A 23,375-nucleotide genomic window follows, 5' to 3' on the forward strand; every position below is an offset into this window, starting at 1 on the left:
CAATTTTCAGCGTGATCGGGCACACGGCAGTCTGCTTTTTTTCGGAAAATTCTTCAATTATCGATTGGACGGAATCTCTGTACTGTAAGGGGACGTCTATATCAGTATTTGCTTCAACCACATTGTAGATACTTAGCTGATTCGTACTCACAGTTTCCTTCCGGCGTCGATCTCATTGTGAATTTGGATATAAAATCATATCCCAGCAGCAAATCGCATCCAATGGCATGATTGGCCACCACAAGAAGCTTGTGTGCCAGACACATTCCGTCGATCTCCACTTCTGCCATAAACTGACCAGCGGAGCGTGTGATGTTGTTTCCAAGTCCTCTTAAAGTTGCACAGCTTGGCTGCAAGAAGGCGTTACCCATTTTCTCAAACACGGACATTTTTAATAGGGTAACATCTGCACCTGTGTCTATGAGCCCCTTGACTTGTACATCGTTGATTTTGAGAGACTTAAGGCGTTTTTCCTCGTATGCTACGTATGCCGCACCAGGGCAATCTTTCGACATGTGACCACTCTGATTGCAGCGGAAGCACTTTAATGCAGCTCGGCAATCCCTGCGTAGATGTTCTTGGGATCCACAATTGTAGCAGTGCTGTTTCCTTACATAGCTGTTGTGCTCGGGCTTCCTTGCGGGCGGCTGTGATTCTTTCTTCTTTACCATCAGATTCTCATCGATCTGACGCGTTCGTTCGTAGATTTCGTATTTCTCTTTTAGCTGCTTGTAAGAACTGCATCCATAATCCGTTTTAAGCCTCAATCCGTCGACAATATACCGAATTACCGACCCCGTGTCCAATGTCCCACGAGCAGCGATGCGTTTCATCTGTAGCATGTATTCGTGAAAGCTTTCATTGCTTGCTTTCACTCGCACAGACAGCTGATTGTGAATTTGGGCACTGCATAAATGATCGCACTCGAATTCCGTTGTAAGTTGGTGACGCAGCTGGCTGTACTCGTACACTTGTGTAGACTCCAGGAAAAGATCGGCTGTACATGTCATTTTGGCACGAGCTTGTACGTATTTCTGTTTGTTGTTAAGCCCATATGCTTCAGCGTTTAATTCGAAGTTATTAAACCACTGCTGCACTGACATATTTTTTCCACTGAACTCAGGAATTATTTTCGCAAAATTTTCCACTACCAGCTTCGCATCATTTTTTTTGTCAATTTCATCAGCGCTAATTTTTAACGTTAGAAGTTTAACCAGATCTTGGAGCGTCTGTGTGTTTTCTTCTAAGACGTTTGTGTCGTTTCGGCGATTGTTTCCACCTGTCCCTGATCCACTTGGGCCATCGTATGTTTCCATTTTCTCATCTGGTGGTTCCTTTTCATTTGTCATAATAATTCTGTTGCGCAATACCTTTACCGGTAGCCTGCTTAAAAATGCGGTTTTCTTTTTCTGATCTTCTTTCCTCCCGGATTTTGTCTCGTTTCCTTTGCTGGCGGCTTTTGAGTTATGCGGCACCAAACTTTTTTTTTTGTGTCCCTTTATCGGCTAACTGTTTCTGAGACATACGGCTTGCGCATTTTCTCACTTTTCACTGGCAGTTCGCGACTGGTTGAGCCCCCAAATGTAAGATATTATTGGATATTGTTTATTAATATTATATCGCGGTCCACAGGTAATGAATAGAACAATTGGCTTTTATTAAACTGCTGGATAAATGCTGCTGCTTTCTGCTGACTTTGCTTACTCTACTGCTCGGCTGCTGCTTGTACTTCTTCTGCTCCTTCTGCTGTTACTCTGCTGTACGACTTCTGCTGCTGTTACTCTGCTGTTCGCCTTCTGCTGCTGTTATCCAGTGTGCCTTTATTAGATCTGGTTGCCTACTCTCTGTTACATGTATACAGGCGCATGTATACGCACACACGAGCCAGACAGCGAGATATGGAGGCCATGACGTCACAATAGACTAACCATATCTAATTTTCAAAAAATGTATGCACTTATTTGCGGGTATACCATAAAATTGTGAACAGAACATTTTAAAACCACTTTGACAAAATGTATAACAGAAAAATGACAAAAGAAAAAAAACAAATGAAATTTTTGGGAGTCACTTATTGTACTAATTTACACTTAGCACGCGTCGTCGAAATATTTCAGAATTCCTGTTTTTTGTCTTAGATTTTCATATCAAGCCGTGGGTAGTATGAAAACTGGCATCCGGGGAAAATTAGCATATTAATGGCCCCGGCCTACCCCCGCTCACCCCTCATTTACGTATGCGGGTTCTAGGACAATTATAATAATTCGTAAGTTAACTAATTTGAATGGGCTTTGAAGTCATAAAAATGTCACGATCATGTCCATAAAGAGGTACATAATTGCTCCCATCGCCCCCACAAGCCACAAGTGTATTTACAGAACTTTAGCGAAGAAAGCCAAATTAATAAGAAAAAATGCCCGATTGAGACAACGCGTGAACACACGAAGATCATTGGCATCATACAATCACTTCGCATTCCAATATAATCCCACTATGAAATACAGTGATGGTGAAAATTTAGATATTGGACCTATGACGACTATATGCCGATATTGCAATGCGTTAAAGTTCAAAAGTGGAAAAGTCAAACTGGATCCATTACTTACAAGTATACAAAACATTAATGCAAGCGGTGGACAATAATACTGGTGGTCTATTCTTCCTGGACGCACCTGGAGGAACAGGGACAACATTTGTCATTTCATTGATTTTGGGCACTATTCGATCAAGATTTGACATAGCTTTGGCGTTAGCATCATCTGGAATTACGGCGACTCTTCTATATAGCTGTCGTACTGAAATATCTGAGCTTAAGTTGCCACTCAATTTAAACAGAATTGATACTCCAACATGCAATATTTCCCGATCCAGTGCAATGGGAAAATTGTTGATGTAATGCAAGCTCATTGTTTGGGACATCAAAAATCACTAGAAGCACTTAACTTCACACTGAAAGATCTTCGGCGAAATAACAAAATCTTTGGTGGTTTGATGATATTGTTGGCAGGCGATTTCAGGCAGACGTTGCCAGTAATTCCCAGTGGAACGCCTGCAGATGAATTGAATGCTTGCCGGAAGGCATCACCTTTATGGAACAACGTAAAAACATTATCGCTAGCCACTAATATGAGAGTTCAACTTCAAAATGATCAAAGTGCAGCACAATTTTCCAAGCAATTGTTAGCTGTTGGAATTGGAAAAGTCCCAGTTGATGCGACATCTGGATTTATTACTCTTACCAACGACTATTCCTGAACGGTTGCAGTCTTTAATAACCTCCCATCAGTAGGCGCATAATGCCATCTCTATCCTATGTGACAGAAAACCGATACATATATATATATACCTTTTTTCGTTTCTGGCAACTCTGCTACGACGGCGTCTTTTTGTGAAATTCATAGCAGTATCAAATAGGCTTCGCAACACACATCCAATTCGTTTATATTTTTAACCATATTGCTGGTCCATCGTTCCGGATTCTTGGACAGTTTTGAAGTGCTTTGATTCTCAGAGTAATCTTTTGCAATGGAACAATTAAAATCATTAGTGAAGAGCCGTGCCAGACTCAAGTCCAACATCACACGTGTCTTGGCATGTGCTGAACAAACGGAGATTGCTACACATACAGAGATCGTCACACGGATAGAGCTTCTCAACGAAGTTTGGAAGGAGTTCAACCAGTTAAGCGATTTCATTGAGCTTCACGAGGAAGTGGAAGGCTATGTCGATCCGGAGATCGACAATGCGGTCTACGAAGCAAAATACCTAAGGGCAAGCGCTATTCTCAAGGAAAGGAGTAATGCTCTACAACCGGGGACATCTACAAGCGGTGCGAGTGGCAACAACGGGCTACACTAAAACAACGATGCATTCTTGAACTTGCTGCAACAAAAAAAAACAACTATTTGAGCGACTTGCTGTAAGTCAGAGCACACCGAACACGCCTGATTATGTTGGTGGTGACGACACATTAGCGAATTCTCGGAACTCGGTACTCACGGCGAATTCAAATCTGAGCGAATTGCCTAAAATTCAAATCAAACGGTTCTCGGGCAACTACACAGAGTGGCCATCCTTTCAAGACATATATGAAAGCACAATTCATAACAAACAGCATTTGTCTAACACCCAGAAGTTCCATCACTTAAAAACACTTCTCGTTGATGAGGCTGCCAACTTGGTTCGACACTTGGCCATTACGACATTGCATGGGAACGTCTCAAGGAAAGATACAATCGTCCACGGCACATTGTAAACTCGTTTTTGGAACAGTTTATGAGCCTGCCAGCAACTACAAAGATCGATGCAACTGTTCTCCGGAAGGTTTCGGACGGAGCAAACGAAATGGTTCGTGGATTGGGTGCGGTCAATCAGACGGGACGCGACTGTTGAATCATTTATCTAGCCCTAGAGAAACTTGACGCTGGCACACGGCGCAGGTGGATTGAGCGCAGCATGGAGAGAGATTCACCCACTCTAGAGGAATTCTTCAAGTTTCTCGACTCTCCCTGTGTGGAACTGGAGCTGAGCAAAAGGGAGCTTGCGACTGGAAGCAAGACAACAACACATCCTGAAAAGCCAAAAAGGATCACACAATCGAGCAAAACTTAAGCGCGTCTAACACAAACTTAGTGACATTCAGCCATTTGGCCCAAGGAGCGGGCACCACCCAAAAGGCGGAATTCAAACGAAGCATATTAGCAACTGCTATGGTGTATGTTAAAAACGCAAAAGGTGACCACGTAACATGCCGTCTTCTATTGGACACAGGATAAAAACTGTCTTATGTATTTGAGCGTTGCATCCAAGCTCTCGGATTGACACGGTCGGTATCACGCATTTTGGTTACGGGAATCTCTTCCGTAAAAGCAGACACGACAAGGGGATGCAGCACGCTGCAAATCAAGTTTCGCATATCTGATGATCGTTTGGTTGTCTATGCCCACGTGCTAGGCAGAATCACCTCATCTCTGGAACGCCAAAATATCGACGCATCGACACTCGAGGTATTTAAGGATCTGCAGCTGGCGGATACATATTTCAACGCAAACACACCAGTTGATATACTATTGGGAACACAGGACGATATATGTACGACAACAAGGGTAATCTTATCGCTATTTCGTCGGTATTCGGATGGGTAATCACTTCACTCATCACATCGAACGCAAGCAACGCTATTGCACTAACCACAACAATGGATATTGACAACAGGCTTCAGAAGTTTTGGGAACTGAAATACGTTCAAACCAACACAAAATTGGAACCGGAAGACGACCAGGTCGAGAAGCACTTCCTCGCCACCCACAGCCGCGATGAAAACGGGAAGTATATCGTTGAACTTCCATTCAACACGGAAAGTCCTGAATTCGGAAAAACTCTACAGGGAGCTCTTAATCGTTTCAAATCGGTGGAGTTTCAAGTCGCCTACAATAAAACGAGCAACTGCGGACACAGAGCGTATACTTTATGCGGGAGTATATCAATCTGGGACACATGCGTGAGGTGCCGCCAGAGGAAATCGCTACTGGGAATCACTTAGTTCTTCCCCACCACCAAGTGCTAGGCCGAAAACTGCGAGTGGTCTTTGATGGATCCTTTCGCGACGCTAATGGTAAGGCCTTAAATGACACTCTTTTCACAGGGCCCAGTATTCAGTGCGATCTATTTGCTGTGTGCCTACGCTTTCAAATGTACAAGTTCCCATTCTCAGCGGACATCGTTAAAATGTTTCGCCAAATATGGGTAAACGAAAAGCACAGAAACTATCAGAAGATCGTTTGGAGAGAGGATCCATCCGATCCGATTAAGCATTTCCAATTCTGCACTGTAACCTACGGAACGTCATTTGCACCCTTCCTGGCGGTACGAGTCCTGGAACAACTCGCCGTGGATCATCAAGACGAATACCCGAAAGCTTCAAAAATCCTACTGGAGGATTTTTATGTCTATGATGTTCTTACTGGGTCAAGCAATGAGGATGAACTACGTCGAAACTGAGACGAGTTGATTCAGCTGACGTCGTGCGCAAGTCTTGAATTCGGAAAATGGGTATCCGATACCTCATTCATACAAAAGGATGATACCAACGCACAATCGTCGCCAGTTAAGATTCTCGGACTATACTGGGATACTGGAAAAGACATTCTAACGTACAACATTGGTCTAGCGGCAGATCCTGACGGCACAAAGAGACAAGTCTTGTCCGATGTTTCCAGGATATATGATCCTCTCGGACTCTTGGCACCCATTGTAATCAAATTTAAGATTATTTTCCAAAAACTCTGGCTCTTAAACTTGGATTGGGAAGACCCACTCCCAACTAAACTAGCGGACAACTGGCTGAAGTGTAGAACAGATCTAGACACTCTACAAAAATTCCAATTACCACGCTTCGTTGCCAACGACGCAGTCAATATCGAACTTAACGGATTTGCTTTAACCAAGGCGTATGCTGCTGTGGTGTACAGCAGAGTTACAAATGACGACGGATCCATCTCGGTATCCCTTGTGGCTGCGAAGACAAGGGTGGCGCCACTGAAACAACAATCTTTGCCACGCCTGGAGCTTTGCGCAGCACTTCTTCTAAGCCAACTCATTCGTTCGATCTCTTCTGGATTACGCCACAAGAACATAACTGTTTTTGCCTGGCCCGACTCCTCAATAGTGCTCTCCTGGTTATCCTATGCACCAGACCAACTAAAGACTTTTGTTGGAAACAGAAATTCGGAAATCCTTGACACTCTTCCTAGGAAGGCCTGGCGGCACGTAGACTCCAAATCAAACCCAGTTGACTGTGCTTCCAGGAATATGATGGCTGCTAACCGCATCGACTTCCATTTGTGGTGGAATAGACCTTTGTGGCCTCGGAACAAGGATCAACATCTGGTAAAGTTGAGCGATTCACGTTTTGGTTTATCTCTTTCAGACGAACGCATTCAAGGAGAAGTCAAGTCAAACTGTTTGGCTACAGTGGCTGTTGCAACTCATGTTCATCCACACGATGAGCTGATCGTACGAGCTTCTTCTTGGCTCAAGCTCGTTCACATTGTCGCCTATGTGAAGCGATTCATTCAACGCACACAAAACCCGTCCTGCGATAGGCCTCAAGAGATCTTACATTTGAAGAGATTAAGGCAGCAAGGATCATTTGTATAATACACGCGCAGCACTGTTTCCACGAGGACTATCAATTGCTCCTTGCCAAGAATCCCCAAAGGAACCGATCGCAGCTGGTCAAACTTGCACCAATGATAGACGAAGACGATTTTCTGAGGGTAGGCGGACGACTGCACCATTCGTAGTTGTCACGAGAGGCAAAACACCCAGTTTTGCTACTAAAAACGCACCGAACCTCGAAGCTGATACTGGTACATGAGCACCAAGTAATGGGAGTCGGAAGTTCGCTGTGTCAAACTGCGTCTGCGCCGAGTCACCGGCAATTCAACGCTCACCTTCGAACAGAGGCGCACCTTGCTTGCTCAAATCAGCGCAGTGATAAATTCACGCCCCTTATGCTACACATCGGATTCAGAAAACAACTACCAATCACCCGCCCACTTCTTAATTGGGCGACCGCTAACCACCGTGCCAGATCCCTGTGGGCCGATAGGATATTGGCAAAGCATCCAGGCTATGCTTCAAGGATTCTGGAAGAAATGGCATCAGGAGTATCTGACTACTTTGCAACAACGGCCGAAATGGACCCCTTCAACACCCAACCTCTCGATCGATGATGTAGTTTTCGTTAAAGAGTCTAATACACCACCAGCATCTTGGCACATCGGACGGGTTATGGAAACCTATCCAGGGAAGGACAACCTCGTTCGAGCAGTCAAATTGAAGACCTCAACAGGAGAGATGACCAGGAAAATCACGAAGATTGCCGTTTTGCCCAGTTCAGAAACTGTGTTTCAGGGCGGGCCGGGATGTTCCTGGACAGTTGCAGTCTTTAATAACCTCCCATCATTAGGCGCATAATGTCATCTCTATCCTATGTGACAGAAAACCGATACAAATATATATATATACCTTTTTTCATTTCTGGCAACGCTGCTACGATGGCGTCTTTTTGTGAAGTTCATATCAGTATAAAATAGGCTTCGCAACTGGCAAGAATAAAATTACATACAGTCCACACATCCAATTCGTTTATATTTCTAACCAACGACTTTTGCCGATTTTTAGACTCTCAATAAGCTCTTATTGAAAATGTTTTCCCAAACATAAGTGAGAATTATGAGAATTATGCTTGGATAAGTCAACGAGCAATTCTTGCCGCAAAGAATAATGAAGTACACACACAGAATTTCACTATTCAATCAAAAATTGATGGCGATTTGGTGAAATACAAATCCGTTGATTCCATAACAAATCCCGGTGATGTAGTAAATTATCCAACGGAGTTTTTTTACTCTCCTGAGTTACCAAGACTTCCACCACATAACTTGCAACTCAAAGTTGGTACAGTTTTTATAATATGGCGTAATTTGAATCCACCGCGACTTTGCAACGGTACTCGACTTTCGGTAAAAAGACTTATGCCGAATTTGGTTGATGCAATCATTATTAAGGTGAAAATGTATGTATTCCTCGAAAACCAATGATTCCGACTAATCTTCCGTTTGACTTCAAACGATTGCAATTTCCAGTTCGCCTTGCGTTCCCAATGACAATTAACAAGATGCAAGGCCAATCGCTTAGTGTTTGCGGGATAAATTTAGAAAATCATTGTTTTTCACATGGGCAGTTACCATGGAGCCTGAGTCCCTAACAAAGTTAGCTCTCACATTGAGGCTCGAGAAAGCCAAAATCGCTAAGCAGGGACTTTTTCTGTTCGAGAAATGTTAGCCGGCACTCGAGAAACCGGCCCTAAGTTCGTAAATTTCCTCATTAAATTTAATTTTATTAATTTTGTTTTCTTGTAGGTCCCTACACATTGTATGCATTGTTAAGAGCACAAACTCCGCCTTTAAGGTGTGTTTCACAATAGGGAAACCGATTTCTTTTAAACCTGTTTAATGACGGACAGCCCATTTCCTCGATATTAATGAGCTGACGACTCCCAAAAAACGTCTGTAGAAATCGTTTCTTTTCCATACCTTACAAATAATTTGTTTTCCGCTTGTAATTGTCCTTTAGATACTTTCGAGTTTGTGGAAAACTGTTTTCTCCATCGTTCCAAAAAATTTGTGATGTGTTTTGGCTAACCAAATTTCAGTCTTTCGATACAAAAGATTTTGGCAAAGTAAAGTCATATGGTGGTTCTACTATGTTCAGGCCCACTGTCCGGCGAATCTGGACCCCGGCCCCGCTATCCAACTGCACCGCTCTCTCGCTCTCCCGCTCTGTTCCCAGCTCCCCTCCGTGAAGTCTCCGCTGCGCTTTGGAGCGCGTAACTGAGCTTAGACTTAAGCAGTTCGATTTTAGCAGTCATCATCAATAAGCCGCGGTTGCTCCCCCGCATATTTTGTAAAATTATCATTTTGCGTAATTTACTTTTCGGTCAAGGGGCACTTCGCGTATCTTGTGTTTCTCCCCTACAGCTCGACGCAGTTCTCCGCATCCAATGTAAGCCAGCCGACGGTACCCCGCTACCCCCCGGCGTACACTTTGGTCCTTCGATCCGCATAAGAAGATAAGACAAGCTTTTTCGTCTTATTAATTGCCGATCTGCAGTCAGCCACTCAAAAATATAATTCTTTTGACTTTCCGATTAAATCCGACAACGGCAATTAAAAAAATACTTCGCCATTTTTTCTTCGATTTCCTTTTGCTACGTGCGGCCATATTGCCAATTTTTCCGACTCCTTTTTTAATTGCATTTGGCCGCTCATCCATGCATACATTGTAACGAACTGATTTTTGTGGTCTGCTCGCTACGAGATTCGTGCGGCAAGCTCAGTATATTGTGTGTTCGTCCCACCAAATTTATATTAACGTGACCGCCCAGTAGCTTAGTAATAAAGCACAGAATTCACGGGTTCGTATTGGGTTTATTGCGGCTATATTATTACAAATGTCTTGGTAGCTTGGTTGGCCTTGACTCGTTGCTTGTGACCTTCGGTACTTCCGACGGTTCTGATTGACTCGACGACCTCTCGCCTTGATGACTCGGTGCTCCAGTCCTGTAGCTCCCTGAAGATCCGCGCAGCTTCCTGAAGATCCTCGCTCGCTGCTCGCTCCTCACGCGTGACTTGGTGACTGCTGGTAACGACTCGGACTCTCGAGGGGGATATGCCGTATGGACTTAGAAAAGCGTCACCGTTCTCAGACTAGGGTGAACAGAAGCTGCGCTCTCCAGGATCGCTTCTTTCGACACACCGCCGCCTGTCCCTTACTCTGTCCCGGATGGTCCCACTGGGGTTTCCGCTCAGCCCGCGCGGACAGTCAAGGCGGAACGCCAGGAAGCTGCCTTGCGCTTTACTTTGCTTCCAAGCCTAGTGTAAACGAACGTTCCACCCTAGCCTCACCCTTTTGCTTTTGGTCCGGGACGTTTCCGCGTGGCTTTTGGTTCTCGGGGTTCGGGCACGCCGCTCCGGGACCTCGCAAGTCGAATCCGTAGGGCTTTCCTGGACAATTCCACTCGAGGCCGTACCGATCGACCGCTCTCTCTTCTGGCTTGTTATATTTGGGACTCGGGCACGCCGCTACGGGACCTCGCAAGTCGAATCTGTAGGGCTATCCTGGACAATTCCACTCGAGACCGTACCGATCGACCGCTCTTTCTTCTGGCTTGTTATACTCTCTCCAGGCGTAACGCCAGGACTTTGTGGATAAGGTTAATCGACCGCCTTGACCTAGCCGTGTGATGCCCTCTGGACCTCAGCTACCTGCGTCTCAATTCGGAGATTCCTGGTATCCCAATCCCGAACGTCTCGACGTTGCAATCTTCCTCCTTGTAGGCTCCCACGGCGCTGCTTCTCTGGCGACTCGACTTGCTGTTGCTCCCTTGTAGATTATCTGGCTGTTTGATTGTTGACTTTGGTATCTAAGTGATCTTGACGGCTTGACTCCTTGTGATCGACTGATCCAGCTGCCAGCGCTCTGCGGCCTTATATAGGGCCTCCGGGAACTGTTATTTCCCTATTGCGCCTGGCCCGCTGAATCTCTCCACTCCGGGTCCAAAGTCCGTGCCTCCTGGTTGACCCACTTGTCCTTCACGTACCACTTCCAATCGATGCTCCGCCCACTGCTGCCGTCCCGCTGATTCCCGTTATGCTGGTGGCACGCCTGTGTGCCGCTCCACTGCCGAGATGTGGCACTTCTTCTCCCGGTCCAAAGTTCACGGGAGAGTCCAAAGTCCGGTGAAGTCCCGTTATCCGCTTTTGCACACGGCACTCTTGCCTTGCCCGCAAAGTCTCCATTCTCTCTCGATCTCCATCCTTGGCCTCCAAACTCTCTCGCTCTCCATCCTTGGTCTCCAAACTCTCTCGCTCTCCATCCTTGGTCTCCAAACTCTCCTCGCCGCGCCGTTACTATGCGAATTCGCCGCGTATCTGGTAAGCGGCTGGCCATCTGCTGCTGCTTCTATTTGTGGGGAGTTATTCAACTCCTCACAACATACACAAATATAAAATCAAAAAAAAAATTACAAATATATTGTGCAGTGAGAATTATTTAGTTTCCAGTGTTCTGCCAATTCAGGCCGCCAAAACCATCCAAGATTTTCTCACTGTATATCCGCAGCCACTAAAGTACTCTCACATATTATTTCGTTTTTCCAAATACAGTACATACATATCAATATCTACATACACACATACCTACATACATTTAAAAATCATTTTATTTCCAACATCCCGTTCCCACTAATTAAAGTTTTCCGTCGGCCATCCGGTTAAAAATAATAAAATAAAAATTACACCAACCGACGTGAACATTTTTTTTGGTCATTGTGTTTTATTTAACAGCCACCAAACTTTTTAGTATATATTTGGTATTTGGTATTTACTGCGTAAAATTTATTTTATCCAGGGAAAATAATACTAGCACTCCACCGCATGCTTAGCATTCTCCTCCACAATTTTTTTTAGGTATATTTTAGTATTTTTCCCCTCGGAATATTAAATAAAATTAAAAGAATACTCTAGTTATAAGTAATCAACAAATATCATCATCCGGCAAACAACTTATTGGCATATTTTTGGTATTTTTCATCACTCAGAAGTTTAAATAAAGGCGAAATAATATTATTACTCCATAATAATATTACCAGGTCGATACTTGCTCCAATTTCTGTTTCTCCGATCCACTACTAAATCGTTCCACTGTTCCAGAAGTGGGCCAGGTTTCCTATTTATTCGACATAAACAAAGGCGAACAGATTCTGACCCAAAAAGGTCATTATTTTTTAAATGTCCGTTGGAAGTGATAACAACAAGTTGTTTATTCCACTGCCGTAGTTCCATGCAGCATTCCGAAAACAAGTGGTTGTTAGTAAATAGCGAATTAAAAATACTTTTTAATGTGGAGTCCGTTAATCAGGAATCTGGGTCAGCTATCCGAGAACTTTAACGCACCATCCAGGGTTGCCTCACGGCTCTAGAAATGTCCGGAATTCAAACCGAAAATTGGTATTGCCTCTTAGTGTACATGTGCTCTTCCAAACTTCCTAAGCTCACGCTGTCCTTGTGGGAACAGTCCCTGCACAACAAGGCCGAGATTCCGACGTGACAGGAGCTGAACGCCTTCCTTACGGAGCGTCACCGGACCTTAGAAGCCATAGACGACGTACGGCTGTCAGGCTCGAGTCAATCTCTGCCAAAAACATCCGCCCCCACGAACAATAAATTCTTACGAGAAAAGGGTAGCACCCAACTCCAAAGGATGTGACCTTTGTAAAAAGGAAAACCATCCTGTCCGCACATGTGCCCGATTTCTGCAGATGACGGTCGACGAGCGGTCGGCATATATAAAGAGAAATCAGCTGTGTCTGAACTGCTTCGCACGAGGGCATCAGCTGCGTGATTGTGAAAGCACTCATAGTTGCTTTACGTGCCGAGGCCGCCATCACACCTTACTACATAGAGGCAACTCCTCCCAATCGCCTTCGAATCCCTCCCCGCGACCAAGATCTAGACCAAATACACCAGTTGCCACAGCTACCGGGTCCACGAACTCTACAGTCAAAAATTACTTCGCGGCAGGGTACAGATCCGTCTTGCTCGGCACCGCCATAATTGACATATGTCACCTGGGGTGGAATTTTAAAGCTCGTGCCTTGAAAGATTCAGGATCAGAGGCAACCTTTATTTCTGAGCGGCTGTTCAAATTAATTAAGTTGCCTCACCAAGTAATCCGAGCCCAAGTATCAAGATAAACCAGACAGTATCTGCTGAATCCAAAAAGCTCTGTCAAAGCTTGCAAATAAACACGACGGCCAGCTAAAAACCTCCCTTCTTGTCCGATTCCGCAACAGTTTCTACGGAATCTTCCCGAACTGCCACTAGCGGATCGAAAGTTCTACGAGAGCGCACAGATTGATATTCTGGTCGGGGCCGACGTACTGCCATCCATTCTCCTAAGCGGCACGCGGCCGAACATTTGTGGCTCTCTCCTCGGTCAAGAAACCATTTTCGGGTGGATCCTAACAGGACCCGATCCTGCTCCAAGGGAAAATCAGACTTCCGTTTTTTCGCGCGAATCTCCCACTTTGTGAGGAAAATTTTCTCCGGACTACTACGAGAGACGATAACGGCAGGTATGTCGTAAGTCTTCCGTTTCGTGATCCCGAAAACGTTAAATACGCCCTCGGTCACTCCAGATCCTCCGCGTTCTAAGAACCGAGCAACGCCTTAAGAGGGACAGTCAGCTGAAAACCAAATACGACTCCGTAATTCAAGAGTATCTCGACCTCCATCACATGAAAAAAGCCCTACCCTAGCCGGAAAGTACCACCACCAAGCTGCGTGTGGTTTTCATTGCCTCCAGCCCTTCAGAGAATGGGATCAGTTTAAGATATCCTTCATGCTGGCCCAGTCTTACAGACCGATCTAACTATCCAGATCCTGAAGTGACGATATTTCCGATACGTCTACAGTGCCGATATCGAGAAAATGTATCGACAGATATGGGTAGATCCGAGACATTCCCCATTTCAGCGCATCCTATTCCGCAACAGCGAGGGGCACATTCGAGATTTCGAATTACAGACGGTAACTTTTGGAGGCAATTGCGCGCCATTCCTGGCCATTCAAGTCTTGCAACAGCTTGCAACTAACGTGCAGCTCAGCCATTCAAGAGCGAGCAACGTCATTCGAAATCATATGTATGTAGACGATGTCCTCTCGGGAGCTGACTCCGCCGAGGACGCTAAACTCATTGTTCGCGAGCTACAAAGTGCTCTAGATTCCGCGGGGCTTCCATTGAGAAATGGACCTCCACCCACAAAGATATATTAGCTCATATCCAAAGCGATCATCTTCTGACAATCGACTTCCTCGAGATCGACACTGAGAGCACAGACAAAACTCTCGGCATACGATGGAAGGCGACGTCCGATGAGTTCTTTTTCGTCCCACCAGATTTAGCAAACGGAAATTTCCCCCACGAAACGATCCAGCAGGCTGGCTCGCTCCATTTGTTGTGTGTGCCAAAATCTTTATGCAAGAGATTTGGCCTCGGGATCTAGGTTGGGACGATAAACTTCCAATTGAGCTGTGCCAAAGGTGGAACAGCTTTCTCCAGAGCTATTCGGTCCTAGACCAGGTCAGAATACCCAGATGGGTTTCCTTCTGTCCAGAGTTCCGCGTAGAGCATCACGGATTCTGTGACGCCTCGCAAAAGACATACGGTGCTGCGATCTATGTGCGCGTAAAGGTGTTCCATAAGACGATGGTGCACTGTGGCGCCAGTCAAAACGGTGTCCCTTTCCAGGCTGGAGTTATGGGGGGCTCTCCTTTTGTCCGAGATGTCCGAAGCCATTCTTCCTAATATGCGAGGCTGACCTCAAAACTCCATTGTTGGACCGATTCCACGATTGTGCTAGCATGGTTAGCCAAACCAGCGTGCCATTGGACAACGTTCGTTGCCATCAGGGTGACGAAGATCACCTATTCCACAGAGGCAGCCAATTGGTCACACGTTCAATCCGAACACAATCCAGCTGATTTGGCTAGTCGAGGAAATCCCCTTAAAGAGCTTGTGGATAACCCGCTTTGGTGGCATGGACCCAATTGGCTGCAACAGCCACGCGATCATTGGCCCAGCCAGGGAACCGACCTGCCGGTCACCGAGATCGAAAAGCGCGCCGTCAAAGCCCATGTGGCGTCTATGCCGACAGAAGATTTCCTGGATCGCTTTTCCAAATTAGATAGAGCTTTGCGGGTCCTCGCGTATGTCCATCGATTTGTCCAACGATGTCGAAAACAATCACCGCTTTCTAACAATTTCCACTCAGCGCAGGTATTTTTCTAAAGAATACCGCTGCTTTAGTCAGAAGCGTCCTGTGCCCGCGGCAAGTTCGATTCTCTCCCTGAACCCCTTTCTAGACAAGAAAGGGCTAATCAGGGCATGCGGCCGCGTAACGACATCCTATAATCTTACCGTACGAATGTGTACTCTCGCGGCTTCTGGAAAATTCACGCATCTCTTTTCGTTACATGGTGGTAAACAGTTAGTGGCTCGTCTCACGCGGTCCAGATACAGGGTTCCGAGAATAATGAACTTGGTCAAGGCAGTGTTTAACTCCTGCAAGTTCTGCGTTATCCACAAAAGAGATTGCAAGTCCAGATGATGGGAAGCTTTCCGAAAGAGCGAGTGTTTTTTTCCCGTCCGTTTACGTACACAGGGATGGAATACGGCGGCCCGTTTGATATTAAAATTTATACCGGAAGAGCTTGTTTCATTAAAAAAGGGTATGTGTTGGTTTTCGTTTATTTTTCTGCAAAGGCGGATGGCCTTTAGAGGATCTAGAGCCTACATCCGATTTAACGACTGAAAAGTTGATTGCCGCTATCGCTCGTTTCGTATCTAGAAGAGGGTGTCCTCGCCAAGTCCAGTCTGACAATGGAAAGACCTTCGTCGGCGCTTCCACCGTGCTTTCCCGAGACTTCCTGAAAGCCGGTAAGGAGTCTGTGACCGATGCTTATTGTCATCAGCAGCTCACCTGGCAATTCATTCCTCCTGGGGCACCCCATATGGGCGGCCTACGGGAAGCTGGTGTCAAGATCTTTAAGACCTTGTTTTACAAGGTGAAGAGCTGTCCACCCCCTTAGCGAAAATCGAAGCTTGTCTGAATTCCAGACCGCTATCTTCCATGTCCGGGGATCCAACTGATCTCTTAGCGTTGACACCAGGGCACTTTCTTGTCGGTGGACCTCTTCTATCCATAGTGGAACTTGAAGTAAAGGGCGAATCTAAGCCCATTCTGAACCGGTGGCAGCACTTTAAGTCTCTCCATCAACAATTCCGCACTCGATGGAAGGAAGAGTACCTTAGGGAGCTTCACAAGCGCAACAAGTGGCAAGTCCCCACAGAAAATCTGCGTGTCGGCGATCTGGTCGTCATTAAGGATGTTAATTTGCCCTCAAATGAGAGGCAACTCGGAAGAATAGACTCCGTTTTCCGGGAGCCGATAGCAATGTCCGCGTAGTCGACATTCGTACGACACGCGGAATTGTCAAACGTCCAGTGTCCAAGGTGGTTCTTCTTCCAAGAGAGAGCCGTCCAAAACTACCTCGTAACGAGCAGCGTTTCTTATACACCATAGTCCGTAGCCATTATCCACGTCGTTGTTAATCAGCCCTGTTTGTTTTTTCCTTATCCACACTCTAAACAGAAAAATGGCTCCCCGTCTACGTAGCGCTCAGGCATTGGATAGCAGACGTACGAGAGGTAATCAGTCCTACCGACGCCGAGTCTGCCGCGGAATCCATTCTCTTCGGAAGTGTCAGAGGTTCCTAAAGCTGAGCGCAGAGAAGCGGCTGCGGACAGTTCTTATAAACAAGTACTGTGCGAACTGTCTCGCACACGAGCACTCCACTGGGAGCTGTCGTAGCGGTGACCGGTGCAGAACGTGCAACCAGAACCATCACACTCTGCTCCACATGCACGAACTTGTTTCCCGGAAAAAGTCCGGCTCCAAGCAACAGCCCGCTTCTCCGCAGCGTTCGCTCCGGCAAGATCCGCCAACTCGCCAAAACGCTTGCCCCTCCACCGCGCTCAGCATCCTCGGCACCAGCTCCATCGCTCGCGGCACTTCTCCTGCGTCATAGCGTCAACGTCCTCCCGACTGCTTTATTAATCGTCGAGACCGGGGAGAATACGTTCGACACCGCCGCACTCATCGATCCGTGCACCCCGACAAGCTCTATCGATGCATCCCTGGCCGCCGCGTTTCGTTTGCCGACAACAAACGTGGGCGATGAGAGCATCTGCACGGCGACGATTCCGTCGAAGGTCGACCAGGCCATCAAGCTGGAGGTGGTCCTCAAGATCGAGCCGAACGTGCGCATCCGCACCCCCATCCGTGCGCTCAGTGAGACCGTCGTAAAGAAGTTTAAGGAGCTACCGCTCGCGGATGAGCGTGTTCATCGGCCAGCCACCATTTCCTTGATCCTGGGCGCGGACGTCTACCCGAAGGTGATACAGCCGGGCTTCCACATGGTCGACGAGCGACTGCCAGTAGCCCAGAAGACGGTGTTCGGGTGGATCCTCTCCGGCGCCTGTACGCAGGCTTAATGCGTAGGCGACTGGTCGGGGTTCCGTCTCTTTTGGCAACGCGGTCGCTCCCCCGCTTATTTTGTAATATTATCATTTTGCGTAATTTACTTTTCGGTCAACTGGCACTTCGCGTATCGTGTGTTTCTCCATACAGCTCGACGCAGTTCGCCGCATCCAACGTACGAAAGCCGCAGCATCAGCAAACCACAGATATTTTCATGACTTGGTGTCTTCATTTCTATTGAAATTCTCACATCAATAGGACCAGTTTTCACTGATTTGTTTTGATAAGAAAGATCAACCACAATACCCATGTTATTTTAATTTAAATTCATTTGGGGCAAAAATGGTTGTGATTTACGATTATAGTAACTAGACTTAAACCTTCTATACATTTACTAAAATTGATATTCAGATTATCATATGGATATGACTCAGAATTCAAGTGAACTTTCAAGTTGGAATAAGTTCTCCATTTAGTATAGTTCCAATTATTGCAGTTCTTGGTTTTGCATGGCTAACCGACAATTTCACGTTTCAGCTGTGTTGAATCCCAACTCCGGAATGCGATCGGTAGGCTTACAACACTTTTAATAACATCGTACATCTTAATTTTTGCAAAATCGCTCGGAGTTACATGGGCAATTTGTCACTTTATCTTTGTCATTTCCAGTTTACAAGTTTGTTAATTTCTGGTTTGTTCAAACACATCGCCAAAATTTTTAGTAAGCATCAACACTAGATCGTGTTTACAATTCCCAACAAATTTTTTAATGGTACAGAAAAGTTAAAGTTGGGTCCCGTAGACATTTCGTCTCCACTCCTCCATCCAGAATTTAATAGATATTGACTTTGAAGATTATCCAAAGATATAAAATTTTTTAGGGTAGTAGTCATACCGACATGGACTTGACACGTTGGACATGTTGTATTTAGTTGTTACGTAGCAGTATTTTGATGATTATAATCAAAGTTTTAATTTTTTAACATTTTTAAAAAATATATTTTTGATTATTCCTATGAGAGTTATGGGATATAGTCGTCCGAGACTTGTAATTTTTTTTTTTTTTAAATAGTTCTTTGATCATTTCTATCTATGCAATAGAAATAGGACTTTTGGAAAGGTTTCATCCCGATAGATTCAAAAGAGAGGCTAGTTTGCGTACAATCGGACATACGGACATGGCTAGATCTACTCGTCTAGTGATGCTGATCAAGAATATATATACTTTATGGGGTCGGAAAGGAAACAACAAAAACTTCTGATATCAAACCAAACCACCTCTTAACTTCCTATCTTGTTTTTAATTTTATTCAATTCTCGCTTTATTTTTGTACCGTCATTTTGATAAGATACTTTTTATACCCGTTACTCGTAGAGTAAAAGGATATACTAGATTCGTCGGAAAGTATGCAACAGCTGGAAGGAAGCGTTTCCGACTCCATAAAAAATAGATTTTCTTGATCAGGATCACTATCCTAGTCGATCTAGACATGTCCGTCTGTCAGTCTGTCCGTCTGGGACATCTACAGATTCAGAAATTGTGTATTTATTTGCTGAGTTCTTCCAAACTACTTATAGTTCGACTTATTGGTCTTATTCTAACTACCCTTATCACTTAAAAAGGGCAAATTATATTTATAGCCGTTACTCGTAGAGTAAAAGGGTATACTAGATTCGTCGGAAAGTATGTAACAGGCAGAAGGAAGCGTTTCCGACCCCATAAAGTATATATATTATTGATCAGGATCACTAGCCGAGTCGATCTAGCCATTTAGCTGACTATAGCGTTCTTCCTTGTTTTCATCCTGCAATTACCGAAAGTGCTCCCGTAAGTGATTTAGAAACACCATCGGGTAGATTGACTCCCTGGGTGTGTGCTCAAGTTTTGTGCCCGAACAATTTGCTTATTTCATCATCTAAATTTACTTATCTTTTAACATATAAATTTATTAAAAATGGCAGATATACAGATTTTAGTAAGGCCTTTCACTCTGTAAGCCACATTAACACTTCAAGTTATAGTCTCTTTATTAATGATCTTCCCTCTACCGAGTCACTCTCGTGTATTAATGTATGCTGATGATGTTAAGCTTTGTTTGTCATATAACATTATTGAGTCTAGTTTCTGCTTGTAGTCAGATATTAATAGATTCCAGGAATGGTGTCGAGACAACCTTTTGAACTTAAACTATCTTAAATGCAAGGTTATGCCCATGGATCGTATACCGTTCTTCGGTTTGGAGTCCACAGTGTCAAGTGCACGTTGAGCGTATAGAGTCCGTACAGACACAATTTCTTCTTTTTGCCTTACGTGGTTTGAACTGATATCGAAACGTCAGGTTGCCATCTCACTCGAGTAGATTGCTATTAATTAATTTCCCTACTCTAGTAAATCGTAGAGTTATGCATCGTACCATTTTCATGCATAATCTCATCAGAGGCGATATTGATTCCGTATATTTGGTAAGCCCCCTAACTTTAAAGATTCCTGTTGGACTAACGCACAGCAACTATCCTATTACCTTGCCACGATTTACATCAAATCTTAGTCAACACTAGCTCTTTAGCGTTTTTTGTACTAATTATAGCACCCTGTATGCTTATGCTGTCCAGAACGTCTCGACGAAGCGATCTTGCAACTTGCTGTTTTTCACGGCTGTATTTCCTTCGACGTTGTTCACTCGCGATTTGATTCTCGATGACTGGTGCAGCTTCCAGTGCTGTGCCGGCTTATAAAGGCCTCCTAATAACGTTAATCCTCGGCCTCTCCTTGTCTCCACCGCTAACGCCACCACGTCAGGGTCCAAAGTCCTCCGTTTTACCGTTCGACCTTTCGCGGCACCACACTAGGGTCCTAAGTGCGGCGTTGTAAAGTTGTTCCTTCGCTCACGATGCGCTGGCGTTTTCTCGCTCTATCGCTCTCTCTCTCTGCCCTTCTTTCCAAACTCTCTCTATCTTCGTACTCACCAAACTTTCTTCGTACTCTCCAAACTCTCTCTAACTGCATTCACCAAACTCTATTTTCACGCAGCGCCGTTGCTAGGCGAATTCGCTGCGTATTCAACAACTGACAGGGCTCCGTACAGGTGCATAACAAACAATGGTTTTTTTACGAAGAAGATGAACAACTGTATAAATTTTCTTTATAAAATACGTAAGCAGGTTAGAGAGACATCATGCATTCTGATGAAATACGGAATTCTTTGAAAGAATATGACGGAATTCCATTCAATAAAATTTTTTTTGGTTGTAATACCTGAATGTCATTGAATGTTGGCTTATAAAGAGGTGCACTCCACATTGTGAAAATATATAATAATCTAGAAAAAAGATTCAAAGAAGAAATTAGGTGAAAAATGTGGCAGATTTTTTGCAAAATTCTAATGGGTGGACAACGTGGAAGAACAGAAGACAAACGATTTTACCGAATCCAGCTTCTTGAAGCTGAGCTATTAAGCCTTTTTTATACCAAAAAAGTATGCCTTTTTGAGCCCATTTACCGGGCATTGCTTATTTATAGCCTGGACTCAAAAGAAAAGCCTTGTTTCCTTTTTGTAATTAGTTAAGTTATACATAAGTAGCCAGTTAAGGAAATATACATCTGTTGCCGAAAAAAATATATATATTAGGACCAATTAAAGTGGTATTAAAATTCGCTATACTTTACGATGATGATATATTTATAGTGAAAGCCCTCTGAACTTAAATCTTTATTTTACAAAATTTAGATAGTCTATAATTTTGGTTAAATATAATGGCTCGGTTTACTTTGAACTTGGAATGTCCAATTTTATAAATCCGTTAAATAAATGAAAAAAGATGACGACTTGGTAACCACACGCTGTGTTTGTTTTTATTTGTGCTAACGGCTGTGGAAAAGTTTTTTGAAAAGCGGTTTCTACGGACGTGGGCTTCGCTGCAGTACTTGTAAAGATACCATGCCTCACGTTAACGTTTAATCGTTTGTGGTGATCTGCACACGATTTTTTGTTGTCCCTTAGAAATCGTATTATCGCTGGTGTGCTTAGATACATAATTCAGGGTAAGAGTTTTAATAGGTGTCGCCTAGGTGGGACGGCGAATTTCATGATGCGATGGCGTTGGTTACGCAGCTGCATACGAAATCCGCGTCTGTTGTCTAGGTCACGATCCTCCATTAGGCGGTCCCGTTCTTTATGAATATAGTCTCTCTTGTTTAAAAGCCCTACTACGTTATTGGCAGACAGGGCGGAACGGACAATGTTCATATCAGTGGCCTCCATCCACTCGTCTGATTCCGCAACGTAGCACTCTGTATGAGAGATGGTCGAGACGCCGTTGAAGCCGCCAATTGCAAAGATCATGTCATCAATAATCTCTAGTCCAAAGTTACTACGCGAGTGATTCATTTCGCGGATGAAGTGCCAACTTTGCATCTCCGGATCGAAGCGTCCTCCGGTAGATAGACGCGCTGTACCGTTGAAGCCACCGATGACGCACATCTGGCTCCTAAAAGCCACGCAGCCCACTCCGGACCGACGATGATTCATGTTAGCTATTCGAGGTTACGCGTTGTTTATTGGGTCGTAAAACTCGGCGCTGTCTAAGCATTCCTGGCCGTTAAATCCGCCGGTGGCGTAAATGCGACCATTCAGGGTGCACGCGCTTGCATCAGAACGCTGCATGTTCATAGGGGGAATAATAGACCACTGATTGGTTTTTGGGTTATACCGCTTCGCAGTGTTCAGACGGTTATGGCCGTCGTAGCCACCTATAGCATAAATCATGCCGATCAGCTCGCTTACACTTACGTAGCAGCGACGGCAGTGCATTGGAGCGATTTCGTTCCACTTTTTTTTAACGGCATCAAATACGCGGCAGGTGTTGAAGTCCTCAACACCATCGGATCCGCCAATCGAAAATATTTTAAAGCCAAGCACTGCGGTGCCGTGGTAGGCGCGTTGACCGGCAGGATCCTCAGCGTTGAACCGTGTGTCGTAAGTCTCCATACAACCCTTCGAGGTTCCACCGCTCCAGCCACCAATTGCAAAAATTACCTCGTGTGGCAGCCGCGGCATGGCGAGCGGTGGAGTAGTTAGCTAAGATTGTAGTGGAAAGTAAGATGGTAAGTGAAGTTTGGCGAAAATAATAATCATTACCTCGTCTGCCTGCGGATTTAAAAAGTCCAAGTCGTACGTGAATTTAAAAGTGTCGACTATCAGCGGCTTGGCGGCATCACATTGCATGGCGTACGGGTGCTCTTTCACCTCCTCCATGAAGCACTACATAATCGAGGCGAAAATAATAGATTTGAATAATCAAGTCAATAAGTCATGTGTCCTGACTCAGGACAGTGGCTCTATTTAGAGAATTCACATTAATTATTTGCAATTTCTATGCATAGTTGAATGTAAAAATACGGTAAAAATGTGGTAAAATGTATAAATAATATTAAAATCAGCAAAAAAATCTAGTGCCTCGACCATCAGAAACCAAATGAAAATCGGGACCAAATAAAAACAGGCATATACTTGCAGCAAAGCGAGATTGTACTGTGCCAACTAGTCGCGATCTCAATATACGGTTATGCGTGACAGACAGATGTAAGCGTTATGTGCGTTAAAGTGGGCACGTCAAACTGTTTTTTATAAAAACAGATTAATACATTTTAGTTTAAATTTTTTCTAGCAAGGTTTGTGGACGTTTAAGTGGGCATGGCAAACTTTGT

General features: G+C 44.7%; 1 protein-coding gene across 1 annotated transcript; it reads right to left on the reverse strand.

Moving 5' to 3' along the window:
• Positions 1–21,427: 21,427 nt before the first annotated feature.
• On the reverse strand, positions 21,428–23,022 carry LOC139354222 (kelch-like protein 10). Its single transcript, XM_070998473.1, has 2 exons — positions 22,807–23,022; positions 21,428–22,746 (listed from the first exon to the last, which is right to left on the reverse strand). Exons 1-2 carry the CDS (start codon positions 22,921–22,923, stop codon positions 22,213–22,215), a joined length of 651 nt encoding a protein of 216 aa, XP_070854574.1. The 5' UTR covers positions 22,924–23,022; the 3' UTR covers positions 21,428–22,212.
• Positions 23,023–23,375: the final 353 nt, after the last annotated feature.

Source organism: Drosophila suzukii, assembly GCF_043229965.1.
Source record: "Drosophila suzukii chromosome 2 unlocalized genomic scaffold, CBGP_Dsuzu_IsoJpt1.0 scf_2c, whole genome shotgun sequence".
NCBI classification, from domain to species: Eukaryota; Metazoa; Arthropoda; class Insecta; order Diptera; family Drosophilidae; genus Drosophila; species Drosophila suzukii.

Bases quoted from the DNA above. Each gene is read 5' to 3' on its own strand.
- LOC139354222 (XM_070998473.1), bottom strand. From the start codon at position 22,923: ATGGAGGAGGTGAAAGAGCACCCGTACGCCATGCAATGTGATGCCGCC. The intron at 22,747-22,806 runs GTAATGATTATT...CTACAATCTTAG, and splicing joins TAAATCCGCAGGCAGACGAG to CTAACTACTCCACCGCTCGC.